Consider the following 16111-nt stretch of genomic DNA (forward strand, 5'->3'; position numbering starts at 1 on the left):
CATTTTCAGAGATCACCTACTGCACCTTTAATGGTATACTGTGTTTGCAGAGAGATTTTGGTGACTTACTAATCGTGGTGAAGACGTTGGTAAAGCAGAAGTAGTCCACAGCGTTGAAAGAGAGGAGATGGTAGAGGAACTGCTCCTTCTCATCATCACAGCGCAGGAAAGCATAGCGCTTATAGAGTTTCCTTCAAACAAATACAAACACATTTAAACCATACAGTACAAATCTAAACGCAAATGCTTTAAAGGAAACAGTTGAAAGTTAAGTGTATGAACAGAGAGCCTGGAAAAATTATTTCAAATGCATTTCAGGTCAGAAGAGGACACCACAAAGCATTCTTTACTGAGGATGAGCCACTTTATGGTTCAAGGCCCATTAATAATAAATTTTTAAAAATCTTCATTTTTAATGGTGCCTTATTCTTTGCTCTGCAACATCTCTTGCATTTTAACTCTCTGATATCTGAGTGATCCTCTACAGTGATTTATAACACTGCCCTTTATGTCACTAAAGAACTAGTCAATAGGTCTTACTTGGTGAGCTCATGGTCAGACAGAAGTTGCTTCAGGTGTCTGGACAACAGTTTTTTTTCCATGGAGAGACGCACCCATGCCCTGGCCTTCCCAACGTCGGTCTTGATTTCACTGATGTTCTGGATGTGCCTAAAGAATGGCAAACAGCGAATTACGGTCACATGATATTGATAACAGGACTTCAAGTTCCACTAGAATTAAGTCAACGAGTTTCAGCATGTCCTAACCAGACATGAGACCTTGCCCCAGCACGATTAAATATTTTCCTTTATCACAAGAATCTTTTTCAAGTTATTGTCCTAACTAGCCGCAATGGCGATATGCTATGAGGAACAGGGGAACAGAGTTCAAATATCATTTTTGTATGACTGTAATATTCACGGTCATTTAACTAATATCTTGAAAATAACATAATAAAGGAAAAAAGACAGTTCCAACTGTGAACTCAACAAAAATAAAACAACTGTATTTGCATGACAAACACTGAATCAGTCACTGGGTAATGTAATTTGTAAAAATGTTCATATGGTTTAATTTGAATTTAAATGCGAGACAGAAGCGCAGTTGCAGAGACACACAGCCCACACACTCTTCTGAGTGGCTGATTGGTTTTGTTGCATCCTTTAGTTGTCGTGTCTGATGACAGACAAATTGCTGGTCACTGGGCGCTTCGTGTCTGGTTTGGACACAGTCTTTGTGTCAGTCATTAAATTTTTTAATAACAACGCCATAGAATAGTTTTTAGTTTTTAGTAAAAAAAAAAAAAACCATGGTTGCTAACAAGTAGCTAAATGGGACTACAGAAGTTGTCATGGACATAAAACATCATCATACCGAACAGGTAAACTCATCTACTAGTTGCTTACGCATCCTCGCTGTGTTTATAATCACACTCTTGCAAACTATTCAAAAACCTCTCAACCTTTCAGGATTTTTTTTTTTTTTATAAAGACTAAAATAGTTGTCAGAAGCTTAATGGAGGGGATGATGAAATAATGTGACTGTGGTGTAGTTCATATATAGTCTACTTTTTAGCATTATACTTCTGCAGATTGTATTTAGGCTTCAAAATTCATAAAAGCTGTGTAAATCTTTGAAGATTATCATGATGAACAAAACTTGTAAAAATCATAAACGTTTGTTGGGTGATGTTAACTTTATCACATGCAAAGCAGATCTTAAGCCATAGTACAAATCTTTTCGAAAAGCTGCATGATTTGAGATTAATTTTAACTCCATGGAATACAATATAGTAAATTTTTAGTATATTGTCATTTATGAAATATACTCAAAATCCTGACCTTAATTAGAATTAGTATTCAGGTGTGGTCACATGAGCAAAATTTCTGAGAATTTTTGCAAAGACAAAAAAAGGACTGTTATCTATTGTCGATAGTAAATTGATGTATGAAGCACAACTCAACTTTCAAACCGAACAGCATTCTGTTGGTTAGTGTGGCAAATATGCATGACCAATTTAAAGAAATATTTTGCTTTCTCACAGAATTTCCTATTATATTTGAATGTTTTCCAACTGAAAATACTGTATTTCTTCCAATAAAATTTGCCCTTATGACTTTAAATGTGATTGCACTGTAAGCGGTCACTCTATAAGAATCAAAAGAGCTCTTGCTGAGATGTGGCTGTAACCTGTCATGCACAGGTTCACTAAACCCACTGCGTGCTTTCAGTGCTCTCAGGAGCTGTTCAAAAGAGAAAATGGGGGCAGGAGAAATGGTTCACAGACTCCCTGGAGCATCAGCCAGCCTGCTGTCATCGCTCGCAGCCACTATCATGCATGCCACGTCCAGACGCATTCTCTTCCACTCCATCTCTGGTAGTCAACACAGTCTGAACTTCCATTACATAAATGTATTATAGCTTTTAGTGCTGCCCTCCAGACTCTACAAACCTCAGATTTACAGACTGCTGAAGCCACACTTGAATGTGTAGACCTGCAGCCATAATATTAATGTACTAAACAATGCCATCGTCATGCTATATTACGCTGACATCAGGAAAAAAGCTTCTTCCACAAATAATATTACTGAAATACTATGTTTATCAGTTAGCATTTTCAGGAGGAGATGCTTACATGGCTAAAAAGAGGGATGTCATGCTAATCTTTCCTGCACTGCTATGTCACGGCACAGCTCAGCATGGGGTCTAGTGCTAATTAGGCTGGAAATAATGTGGTAACATGAAACGTCTCGGTGCTTTCTTCACGCAATGTGAGGAGTTGTCCCCCCTTTGCATGCACTGACTGCACTGCAGCACTCTACCTATTATTTTCATAACAATAAAAAAGTAAAAATTTATTTTCCTTTCAGATTTCCTAAAATATAGAACTGTAAAAACCTGATCCCATATTTGACATTGGATTACAGGGTATATTTTCATTTTTTTTTATCATGTTAGGAATATTCCAGTTTGCTTTTGATTTTTACAATTATTTTCTAATAATGTTTTAGACATAAACAAGTTCAATTTGAGGTATTAACAGATAACACTTAAAATGACTAATGTAGTAATGTTTAAGTTCATTTGATAGACATCCTGTTCCTTTTTTTCCATTATTGCAGTATATTTTTCACTTTATCTTTTATGATGGATGTCAGTTCATCAGTTTTTCCCATGTTATGCTCATTTACAAGCTCATAATTTTTTTTGAAGGTCTGCAAGAATATATTTACATGATTTAAAGTTCAAAATACTGATGCTCCAGAAGGAAACAGGATGCATTAAGAGCCGGGGGGTGAAAACTTTTGGAATTTGAAGATCAAGGTAAACTGTACTTAATTTGTCTTCCAGGAAACATGCAAGTATCTTCTGTTGCTTCTGAAGGGCAGTACCAAATGGAATACAATGATATTTCAGTAAAATTAGAAAAATTTGAACATCTTCATCCTGTTCAAAGGTTTTCACCCTCAGGCTCTAAAAGCATTGTTTCTCCTTCTGGAGCATCAGTGAATGTGTGGACCTTTTTAATAGTTGTGTTTGAGTCAAACAATGACAAACTCATGAACAATCATCACAAAACAAAAAACATATATCAGAGTCAGTAGTCAGAGTCGTAGATCATCCAGGTAACCAACCACACACAGTATTAAGAACCAAACTTTTGAATAGGGTTATTTTAATAATTTCAGCTATTTTTTTCATCTTTTATGTAAAATATCTTATTCAGGACATAACTAAATAAAAAAATAACATGCATTTTATATGATCTCTCTTATTTTGTTAAAAGTATTCACATTTTCACAGATTCTGCAAGGGGTTCTCAAACTTTCGCATACCACTGTATATCTATGGCTACTTTGATGTTTATATTGGATGTCCAATACCTTGACAAAGGCATTGTGCTGAAATGTTGGTAAATAAAGAATCACTTCTTATCCCTCTTTATGCTATTTTGATCTTCTGACCGGCACCTCGGATGGTGTGCATATGCATGTTTATTTTACTAAGGAAATATATTGGATGTCCATACATGATTTTTGCTTTGTTTGTTTGTCTTTGCATCATAAACTTAGCAAAATCATTCACCCAGAGAGAGAGATTATATTCTCTACTTCAGAACCTTGCCCCACCACAAGAACCAGCACCATTTTGGTGGAAAAAGGTAATATGATAAGCAAACATAATATTTAAGACTAAAACCAGTCATACCATACAGCCAAAACAAAAAACTGAGTTCAAATGAAGGCATCAGCACTTCTCTGTTGTAGTGTTTATTGCTGTGCTCCACACTATAAAGGTTTAATTCTCACCTCATGTCCTGGATCAAAGAGACTTTGAGAGGTGGCATTGCACAGCCAGCATCTGACTTCCGTCTCTCTGTGTCATGAATGATACCTAGACACAAAACAGGGAAATATGCTGAAAAATCAAACCTATTCAGCATGTTTTCAATGAAAGCCAGCTTCATAAGCACAATACAAGCTCTGACCCAAACCCTAGAGAGCTGCCTACCTACAAAATATTTTTTGGCATCTGATGTGGAGGCTGTTCAAAACAGCAAATTTTTAAAAAAAATTCTAAAGCAATGCATACATCGCAGAATGCACTGCAACAAATAAAAAAAATAAAAAAAAAACGTATACACTTATACACTTACACTTATAATGTTGTCAATATTTAAAATGAAAATGTAAAACGTAAAAAATGTTCAAAATCTTCAAACAAATTACATTTTTACCTATATGTGTACAATTTGTGCATTACAGAATACATAATTATTTTTATTCTATTAATATAGTATTATTGTATATATTAATATTTAACTTACATTTTTAAGTTTTCATAATCGTTCTATTGAATATTTAAACTTAATCTATTTCATTTTTTTCTAGAGCAACATTTCTGATTTTTGTTTAAGCTTTTTACGTTTTTCCATTTCATACTTAAAATTTATTTTATGTCATCTTTATTTAAATTAATGAAAATAGTTCTATGTTTTCGTTTTAAAGCTCTTTACACCAAGCGTCTGTTATCTGACGTTTTAAACGCTCAAGTTCTTTAAAGTCAGGATTGGCCGTCAATGTTCTTATGATTCATCAGCTGGAAAAAAAAGTTTTGAAAGTGATTCCAACAATAATGTTCTTCTGTGTTGTTATTGTTATAGCTGTGGAGTTCTATTCTAATTTTAAAGTTGGAAGTACTCATGTTAGTTGAGTCTTTTGTATGGTTAACGTGAGGAGTTGCCTATGTAAAGTGTTGCATATCGGTCACATATGAGGATCTATTTAGGTTAACATGCTGCCTTAGAAGAAGAATCCTATGTAGGCAGCTAGATGTAAAGAATTACAATGTTCACACATTACTGTATCATCTTAGTATTTTACCTGGAGGCCCGAGGCCTGCTGGAGTAGCGTCTCTCTTCTCTTTACTCTCTTGATAATGTAAGAGGTGTGACCACAAGGCGGATTTTCCCTAACAAACATAAAGAAAAGAACCCGGTCAAACAAGCCCACTACATTACACATTACCATCATAAACGATGACTGTATTCCCAGTCTATGTTGTCTATGTACCTGTTTGACCTGCAGACCGTGGCTCCAGATTCTTTCCAGCAGATCACACAAGCTGGCGATGAGTGTGTTCTCCTCTACACCAGTGATGCTGACCTCCCCATGGCCCAGCTCCACCGCTTCCCGTCCCATCTTCTCCACCAACATGCGTTTGGTCTAAGCCACAGATCACACAGGGTCAGTTATAGTTTAAACGCTGGATCAACCAGATGGATGTGAATAACAGTTTAATTTATTAAAATCTGGAGGAGGATCAAAACACACACCTTATTTCTGCATTCCTTTAACAGTCCCTCTACAAACTTCCAATTGGTCTGTGCGATGACTGAAGGTGACAGGTTGGAGAGTTTGGGCTGGCGGAGAGTGGTGCCCAGGTTCCTGGCCTCCTGGATGTACTTCTGCATTGACAATATCACAAAGTCACATGATGCCCAACAAAAGACTGATGTAGCTTGTGGCTTTTGAGTTACTTTAGATTTTGAGTTCTGGTGGCTTAACACCCCCAAGTTCATTGAGTTAAACACCATGGTAAGCACAGTTGGTTTAAAATATACAGAACAGTAACCTAATCATGTCATGCCAAATATTGGCTCATTTTGGATTTCATGAGAGCTACACATTCCAAAAAAGTTGGGACAATAAGAGGCCGGAAAAGTTAAATGTACATATAAGGAACAGCTGGAGGACCAATTTGCAACTTATTTGGTCAACTGGCAACTTAATTGGGTATAAAAAGAGCCTCTCAGAGTGGTAGTGTCTCTCAGAAGTCAAGATGGGCAGAGGATTACCAATTCCCCCAATGCTGTGTCGAAAAATAGTGGAGCAATAACAGGAAGGAGTTTCTCAGAGAAAAATTGCAAAGAGTTTGAAGTTATCATCATCATCTACAGTGCATAATATCATCCAAAGATTCAGAGAATCTGGAACAATCTCTGTGAGTAAGGGTCAAGGCCGGAAAACCATACTGGATGCCCGTGATCTTCGGGCCCTTAGACGGCACTGCATCGCATACAGGAATGATACTGTAATGGAAATCACAATAATAAAGGGCTCAGGAATACTTCCAGAAAACATTGTCGGTGAACACAATCCACGGTGCCATTCGCCGTTGCCGGCTAAAACTCTATAGGTCAAAAAATAAGCCATATCTAAACATGATCCAGAAGCGCAGACATTTTCTCTGGGCCAAGGCTCATTTAAAATGGACTGTGTCAAGGTGGAAAACTGTTCTGTGGTCAGACAAATCAAAATTTGAAGTTCTTTTTGGAAAACTGGGATGCCATGTCATCCGGAATAAAGAGGACAAGGACAACCCAAGTTGTTATCAGCGCTCAGTTCAGAAGCCTGCATCTCTGATGGTATGGGGTTGCATGAGTGCGTGTGGCATGGGCAGCTTACACATCTGGAAAGGCACAATCAATGCTGAAAGGTATATCCAATTTCTAGAACAACACATGCTCCCATCCAGACGTCGTCTCTTTCAGGGAAGACCTTGCATTTTCCAACATGACAAAGCCAGACCACATACTGCATCAATTACAACATCATTGCTGCGTAGAAGAAGGATCCGGGTACTGAAATGGCCAGCCTGTAGTCCAGATCTTTCACCCATAGAAAACATTTGGGGCATCATAAAGAGGAAGATGTGACAAAGAAGACCTAAGACAGTTGAGCAACTAGAAGCCTGTATTAGACAAGAATGGGACAACATTCCTATTCCTAAACTTGAGCTACTTGTCTCCTCAGTCCCAGACATTTGCAGACTGTTATAAAAAGAAGAGGGGATGCCACACAGTGGTAAACATGGCCTTGTCCCAACTTTTTTGAGATGTGTTGATACCATAAAATTTAAAATCAACTTATTTTTCATTTAAAATTATACATTTTTTCAGTTTAAACGTTTGATATGTCATCTATGTTGTATTCTAAATAAAATATTGAAATTTGAAACTTCCACATCATTGCATTCTGTTTTTATTCCAAATTTGTACAGTGTCCCAACTTTTTTGTTATCAGGTTTGTATATAAACGAAACCTATTTTTAGGACCAACTTTTTTTTTTCATGGCAATTATTTTCCAAACCCATGTGACCTTTCTTCCATGGGGCATAAAAATAGACATTCTGAAGAATGTTCTGATGTTTTACCAAAAAATTACAATTAAAAAAAGGATTGACACGGTCTAAAATCACACAAAAGCACAATAAACGGATCTTGAAATAATATAAAAATGGTCCACAAGACTCAAGCACTACATCTCAAGTAGACATTTATGATAAAAGCAATAAAAGATAAAAGCAAACTGACAAATGAGGGAGAGGGGTTTAAGTGAGTTTAATTCTACTAAAAAATAATACGGCAATACAAAAATCTTAAAGGGCTTAATAAATGTTTTCATTTTCTGTGTAAATTATTATTTCTTATGTTAAATTTTGGAGCAACATAAGACATCGTTTTTTCTGCAGTAAGTATAAATGACTCTCAAATCTTGCCTGAATTGTATTCACCAGCCAAATAAATTCATTTTGAATTTGACAAAAGTGTCAAAAGCAGGAAGCTACAGTCACTGATGGGGATGAGGGCTCAAGCTTTTGTGATGGGAAAGGCAGTGGGGAATGTCAAAGTTGGCAGATTGAGATTCACAGCCTGAGCGCGGCCCGATCTCTCATCTAGCACATACCACATCCACCTTGACGGACTTTAGACAGGGCTTGAAGGACTGCGAGAACCAGTAGTAGTCCAGAGCCAGCAGAAGCTGAAGCTCAGAAAACAGACACTCCACATGCTGAGTGTGTGTGTGTGTGTGTGTGTGTGTGTGTGTGTGTGTGTGTGAGAGAGAGAGAGTAATACAGAAGAGAGACAAACAAATGTGAAAAAGAGGGGTGAAAGAAGAGAGATCCAGGAAGAGAAAGTTAACGAACAAAAACAAAAGAAACACATTAATCATGCTATGAAAGAAACTATAATAATGACAATGGACAATAAAACGACAGAGTACACAGAGGAAAATAAAGAATGGGAGAAAAACATTCAGAAACTAACAAACCTGTACACTACCAGTCAAAAATTGGGAAAAAGATAGTCATTCTTTACAATTATTATTATAAAATATAGATATCAGTAAGAGTATTGGTAATAGTAATTACATTACACTGTGAAATAACACATTTGGAATTGTTGTGACCAAAACATTGTACTATATAATATTGTATATAAAAAATATAGTATCGAAGGACTTACTTATATCTATCTATCTATCTATCTATCTATCTATATAATCTATATAATTTTATTTTTTTCACCTTTACTGATGCATTATTAAAATCAAAAGTTATATCTGTTAATATTATAAATAAAATTCAAATTCAAATGTAGCCACAATTTATATTTCATTTTGCATTCTGTCCGTACCTCTCTCTGGTCATTGTCCAAATAGAGATGTTCAGCATGTTGTTTTTGTCTGTCCTTCCTCCGCCATTGTGCCGGTGCACTGCGCTTCGCCCATCTAACACACCACAACAACACTGTGAGATTAAAATAAAAATCACAAACAACTGGCCACCAGATTTTGCATATGGATTATGAGAACTGGTCTCAATGCTTGGTTTACCCAACCAAGACAACTACTTGAATATGATCTACAGCTGGAGTAATATTGCTAAACCAATGCTTTGTTGAGTTGCTACCATCTTTTAAACAAATCAGTCACTGCTGTGGATTCAAAATATTTAAGCAATAATTAAAATCTTGTTCTAAAATCTAAAAGCACTGACTCACAGGACTGAATCCATCCAGCTTTATGATCAAACAGTCATATTTTAGGAAAGTCATTCCAGGACTAACAAATGATTTTCTAGGAACATGTCCAAATTAATCACGTCATGCTAGCATCAACAGCCCTGAGAGCCTTTGTGCACCAGTTACTTAATTAATTGATGTCTCAACACATCTAGGAAATGCAAAGCTATTTATTCTCACTTGTTGCTGGTGGGTCCAGAGGAGAGAACATCGGACTGTAAACGGGGGAAAAAGCCCGGCTCATAGCGGCCCTGACCGATCTTCATGTCCAGCAGGTGGGGATGCAGAGCCGTGTGGTCGATCTTACACAGCCTCATCTCAATGGCCTTTTCTAAAGTGGCACGACAGGAACACGTCACACACATATTACCCATAAAACACAAAAACCCTGTATGGAGTCATCAAAGAAATGATGTCCTCGTCACAGAGACACAAAACCCACATGGTGGGAGGATTGTGAGTTAGCACTGTAGTAAAATGAAAGAGACAGTTAAACCACTGATGTTAACCCACACACCATGCTCAAAATATCTCTTACTCAATACAAAATCTATCAGCCATTAGAGATGCTACAGTGAGAGCTGTGAACAAAGTTTAGATATTATTATTAGTCAACATTTAACAATATTTTTTAAACCAAATTGAAAATAACAATTTTAATTTAAATGTCAAATTAAATTGGACTATTAATTTAAAAATAAAATAAAATATTAAAGTATATACATTTTAGTATATACTAAAGTTATGCACCAAAATATAATTCTTGAGGCCAGTTTTACTAACAGTTAGCGTCAGCGCAAACAGTCTTCCGGCATTAAAATAATGTCAATAAAATACTGTCAGGTTTTACTAAAGACGTGCAGTGATGAATTAGTACTGAAAAGGTGTGGACACAGTTAGTTTTGCACCTGACCTTATTGAATATGCATTTCTAGGAGTTTCCCTTTCAGATGCAAAATTTATGGGAGGAGAGTATTCAAATGAATCACGCAACGAGATTTACTAACGTTTGAGCTCGTCTAATTACTTGTTTTAGCACCATTTTATAATGCCCAAAAAAGCATGTATTAAACTATTTTGAGCTTAAAATAGATACAATTTGTTGCAAGTAGAGGTACCGCAGAGAACAGAGAAAGTGTGATAGAAGGGAGAGGATTTTTTCCACATGTATTCATTTATTTGGAATGCCAGAAGAACACATTATCCGAACATATCGTTTGCAAAGCCATGTTACTTTCAATTTGCTTCAGTAAATAAAAGACGACTTGGAATCCTGTCGCAGGTCCAGGTCTATCAAAACTTCTAGCAAACCTGAATTTTTTGGCCTCTGGATATTTTCAACTTACCGTGGCTTCCTTTTTTGCGACTACGCTAATTTGCGCTGTGCTTGGTATATTGCCTTGTGAATATGTAAATGAGATGTTAAGTCTGTATTCTTAATTTGCGCGTTGTAAGTCAACCGCAGAAATTTCCACGCCCATCGGTGCTGTTTTGGAATTGCGCTCTCGTGCTAATTTCCCGTTTAGTAAAACTGGTCCTTGGTTTCAGGGGCTTACATCTTAACAAACACCACCAATTAAAAAAAATATTATTCAAAATAAATGAAATGCAATAAACTAACTTTCCCATGAGTTCAATGATGATAAATGGGGTTAAAAGAGTTTCCCTGCATAGAATTATTTTAATCAATCATTTTTCACGTTAATAATAAATAACATTTCCATTTGGCTCTCTATGCTTGAACTGTCCTGTTTCATCAGCAGAGCTAATGGAAGACATCTAAATGTAAAGCACGCGATTCAAGAATCCTATCCATAATGCATTGCAGGAAGAGGAATTTTTCATGACCGTTGCATGAAGTGAGCTGTCTTTGTATTACTAAGCTAAAACGTATAGATTTTCTTATTAATGAGGCGCCATGAGGAAAACGGATCAACTTTCCAGTAACACTTTAAAAGCAAGACGTCTGAAAATAAAGGTCACAACTGCAATCAATAAGTTCTTCTTCCATTCACATTTGTGCATAACACATTTGATGTACATCTGAACTATGACAACTATGACTGAAAATTACACAAAGAGACAAATAAATGCACGAAGCGTCCATATTTATCAGCAGCCAAGTGCAAAATGCAATTAAAAATTGGCTTGGTAAACAAAGTTGAGGTACTGGCCACTCTAAATATGCAATGGTAAAAATCTTGGTTATTAATTAGTGTATTATTTTATTTAAAGCTGACAGATCTAAGAAGATATTTTGAAGAATGTAGGTAACCAAACAGTTGCTGGTAGCCATTGACTTCCATAGTACTTTTTCCCCTACTATGGAAGTCATTCAATGGCTACTGTCAACTTGTTTTTGTTACCAACATTCTTCAGAATATCTTCATCTTTTGTATTCAACAGAAGACAGAAATTCATGTAGGTTTGGAACAACTTGAGGTTGATTAAATGATCAATGACCAGTAAAATATATTTATGGCTGGAAAATTTCTGTTTGCTCTATATGAGTATGGCAAAAAAGGCATTTTTATGCCATTAGTTTAAGTATTCCAAATAGCTCCATTTCTAAAAACATATTAGTCACCAGGTTTATGCCGTCTCACCTGCTTCATCAATATTGCTGCATTTCTGGTACATAGAGGTCCGCAGGGTGGGTGTCCTGACATTTAGCATGCGGATCTTGTCAACACGGGAATCAAATACTCTCAGGGTGTGCTCTTTGTCCTCGTCGTCGTGGCACAGGATCTTACTGTCGATGAAAGAGGCAAACATCTGGGTCTCCAAGAAGCGGGAGAGGAACGGCAGGTAAGGTTCGGGCTGATCCGACAGGAAAGAAGCCTGCAGCGTGCAGAATTCAGAAATGGCAAACACCATGAAGCTGCTGTGTGCTACAAATTGTCTCAGCATCCAAAAACATCTTACTTAGTTACTCTAAACTCTATTTTTTTTTTTTTTTTTTAAGTAGTATTTTTTCCAAAACTCTATATTTTTTGTTTTTTTATCTGGGTAAATTTCAATCATTGAAAAGAATGGCTAATCAATTTAATTCTTAAAATTTCTTGGTCAGAGCTGGTTGCAACCAATTTGGACGCGCAATAAACCAACATGACTTAATTTTTCTAGCGGAGAAGTTTATTAAATGGATAGCGAAACATCACCTTGTCAAAGTTCTGCATCTGGTCTCGGTTGCTGAACCAGGACTCTTTGTCTTGGCTGGACTGAATGACAAACACCTCATAGTCAGAGAACATCTGCGTGAAGCGGTTGGCGAAGACCTCTCGCACTCGAATGTTCAACTGATGCATTTTCATCTCCTCTTCATCACACTGCACTTTTGAATCCTTATTAGTGCTCGTATCCTCCTTCACATCCAACTGTTAAAAACACCAAAAGAAGAATGCACTTATAAACAGGCCCAGAGGTGAAGGACAAAAAAAGTGTCACATTGTATTAAAAGTGCTGGTGGGGTCAGTGGCACAAGAACCAGAGGGACTGCTTGTTTTGATGGCATGATTAGGCAAAAGTGTAGCTCATGAATATTAATCAGGTTACACTCAAATATTTGAAAGTAATATTGTGATATTACTGTTTTGATAAACAGTCTATGTGATGCATCAAACCAGAAATCAAGTCTGTAGTAGAGTATTTATTCATTTCAGGCAGAACTGAAATGTAACAAATTAATTCTGATTAAAAATACTAAATAATTAGTGGAAATATTTTAAATCATTTGACAGCAGATTAAAAAATAAACGTGTAAAAGAAATATGCTTATACTTTAGCTGACAGTATTTTTCACAAATAAATGAATATTTAATAAAAATATAATTAAAAAGGAAGTAAACACTGTACAGGGCACTCAGTATTCTGGGAAGTTTGTGGACAGTGGGAATCATATTTTTCAAATAAACTCAGGGTAACCCTCATTTTACATACAGCACACAGAGAAAATGACATGAATATGACAGTGGGAAAATGCATAATGTGCAGCATAATTTGAAATCACGAGTTGAAAGTTTAAAGCATTCAATTCACACGGACCGACTGTCGCGCAGAGAATACGTGATCATGTTGGATACACATACACACTTCACAAGATCTCACAGCTGGATTCGACTAAGTTTGCAAGGTTTGTGAAATTAAATGTTCATTTGTCATTCAAAGATTTGTTTAAATTATATACATTTGTATTTGCTTAATGCTGTGGCAAACGAGAAAGTTTTATAATGGTTGCCTTTCTATTACTAATAGGCCTAATATAAAAGCAGTTGTTATAATACTTTCTGTATACATTAATTCTTTTGTTTAACCATTCTGTCTGATTATTAGATAGACTTATATCCGTATTAGACAGAACTGTTAACGACGACGACGAACGAGAGAGAGAGTGTGAGCACTGTGTGCTCAAGCACTGCCGCTCTCAGAGCCGTCAAAATAAAAGTCCCACATCTGCCAAGCAGAAAAACTTATTGGCCGATGCAGATATTTGAAAAATGTCAAATATCAGCCGATATATCGGCTTTGGCGATATATATCGGTCGACCACTAGTTTCAAGTCATCTTTTTATTTCCTGAAGCAAATAAAAACATTGATTGGCAAACGATATGTTCTGACCAGTTCTGACATAGTTTAAGACATGTTTTTATTGGGCATTAAATAATGGTGCAAATACCAGTAATTATACGAGCACAAACGTTAGTAAATCTCATTGCGTGATTCATTTGAATACTCTCCTCACATAAATTTTGTGTCTGAAAGGGAAAGTCCTAGAAATGCATATTCAATAAGGTCAGGCACAAAACTAACTGTCCACGCCTTTTCAGCACTAATTCATCACTGCACGTCTTTAGTAAAATCTGACAGTACTATTTTTACACCAAAAGTTTGCGCTGGGGCTAAATGAGAAGCTGCGCAAATCCACGTTCATTTTCAGCGTTTATTTGTGCATCTTCTCAGTTAACAATAGCTCTGTGTAGTAACAGCTGCTCTATGTGAAATCACGCACCTGAGGGAATTTACCGCTGATTAGAGAACCGGCTTTACTGACGAGATGCGCGTTAACGATCGGAGCACCCCTAAATTACACAGATATTTTCATGAATGAAACGGATAATAATAATAATAATAATAAAAGAGTAATAGGGCAATGCTTGGAATTGTCCATTAATTACTGATTGGATGGAGAAAGATCTAAATACAAACTTAATTGAAAGAACGGGGCAGGATTTAAGACTAAATGACTGGAGAAGCCCAGTATACATCAGTCTTTCAGAGTTATTTTTAGATAAAAAAATATATTTTTATTGTTGTTGTTGTTTTCCAATAGAATGAAACGTGCATGAATTAATTGTTTACAATAAGATCAAAATTAAGCAATTTAGAAAATAGGGTGATTTTCCATTTCACGTCAACTTTAAGAGTAAAAGTAGGAGTTAAAAGAGAGGAGGAACAAGAGAGTGGTAAAAAAAAATGGTAGCAAATATCAGCGCACAGCTTTCGGAGCTGATCTGAGTTATCTATTCTCCATGGTAACACCCTGAATGTAGAGCAGGGAGTGCTGGGACCGGAAAAGTCTACAAATCTGCCTTGATTTATGAAGCAAATGAGGCTCGTTCCCAAGAGAATATAACCATACAGAGCAAGCGGCAGTACACAGAGAGCAAGAAAAGCAAACAAGTGCCTGACAGCTCATTCTAAATAAGGGAATCATTGAATATCAAGTCACTATGATGGAATTTAACTAGTAGAGTGACAAACTCTCTCTAGGAGCTATATTAAAAGTGGTCAATCCCTGGTCTTTAGACAGAGTCTGCCCTTAAGATGCTTAATGTCATCGAGAGAGTCCTTAAGCTTTCTGAAAATCAGAACAGAGCGCGCTCAGTCTTTATAGCCATTTGTTCATCTTTTCATTGCCCACACAATAATTATAATTATTGCCCACACTGAAAAGATCTATTTTCCACAAAGCAGCTGTCATGACTGCTCAAGTCATTGTCTATTCAGTTCAAATAGGGCAAATGATTGAATTCACAGCAAATCCCCAGAGAAACCAGATGAACTAAATGTATTTGTCTGAGAGTATGTATTTAATACACACACACAAACACACACACACATAGTTTATAATTGTTTTATTTATTTATTTTGGTTTTTGCTTAGTTTGTTAAAAGAAAGAAAGAAAGAAAGAAAGAAAGAAAGAAAGAAAGAAAGAAAGAAAGAAAGAAAGAAAGAAAGAAAGAATAATGCATTATTTGGATACTATCTTTTGCATTAATTAGGTAATAATGAATTACTGAATTCAGATGCAGACACATCAGGGGGTTGTGGCATAACTTACATTGATACATTAATGTAAAACAATAAATTACATGAATGCATTAGTGTAATACAATAATAATATTTAATTTTAATCTGCTATACTGTCTGCTATACTGTCTTATTACATATTTCCTATCACAAAAAAATTACATACTTTTAACGTGTAGAATTATTATGTGAACTGAGATACAACGTACAACCCGAACTTAGTGGATTTTCTTTTGTTGTTGTTGTTCTCTGAGAGCTTTTTTGTTAAAGTTGAAGTCTGAAGTAGTTTAAATGATCATTTTCAGATCTTTTTTGTTTTGTTTTGTTTTTGAGCCAGGTAAAATTCTGTTTATGCTTTAATCCTGCTATTCCCTCAAGCAACAGTGCAATAAACAGTGCTTTACAAATTTTTATGTCACTACCCTTCCAAGTC

The 16111-nt window shown here is 36.1% G+C and overlaps 1 protein-coding gene across 3 annotated transcripts in view; it reads right to left on the reverse strand.

Moving 5' to 3' along the window:
- The window catches only part of LOC132126396 (DENN domain-containing protein 5A-like), a 46771-nt gene that overhangs the window by 8764 nt on the left and 21896 nt on the right, over nt 1–16111 (reverse strand). For 2 of the 3 annotated variants that reach the window (XM_059537633.1, XM_059537624.1), the window contains 10 exons: nt 12530–12745; nt 11975–12209; nt 9549–9699; nt 8982–9075; nt 5837–5968; nt 5574–5726; nt 5385–5472; nt 4311–4395; nt 541–669; nt 70–191 (listed from right to left, as the gene is read on the reverse strand). In XM_059537633.1, coding sequence (XP_059393616.1) covers nt 70–191; nt 541–669; nt 4311–4395; nt 5385–5472; nt 5574–5726; nt 5837–5968; nt 8982–9075; nt 9549–9699; nt 11975–12209; nt 12530–12745 — 1405 coding nt within the window. Of the gene's footprint in view, nt 1–69; nt 192–540; nt 670–4310; nt 4396–5384; nt 5473–5573; nt 5727–5836; nt 5969–8250; nt 8356–8981; nt 9076–9548; nt 9700–11974; nt 12210–12529; nt 12746–16111 lie in introns of all 3 variants that reach the window. The other variant, XM_059537642.1, reaches the window with a different exon arrangement.

This window comes from Carassius carassius, chromosome 3 (assembly GCF_963082965.1).
Source record: "Carassius carassius chromosome 3, fCarCar2.1, whole genome shotgun sequence".
In the NCBI taxonomy this organism is placed as follows: domain Eukaryota; kingdom Metazoa; phylum Chordata; class Actinopteri; order Cypriniformes; family Cyprinidae; genus Carassius; species Carassius carassius.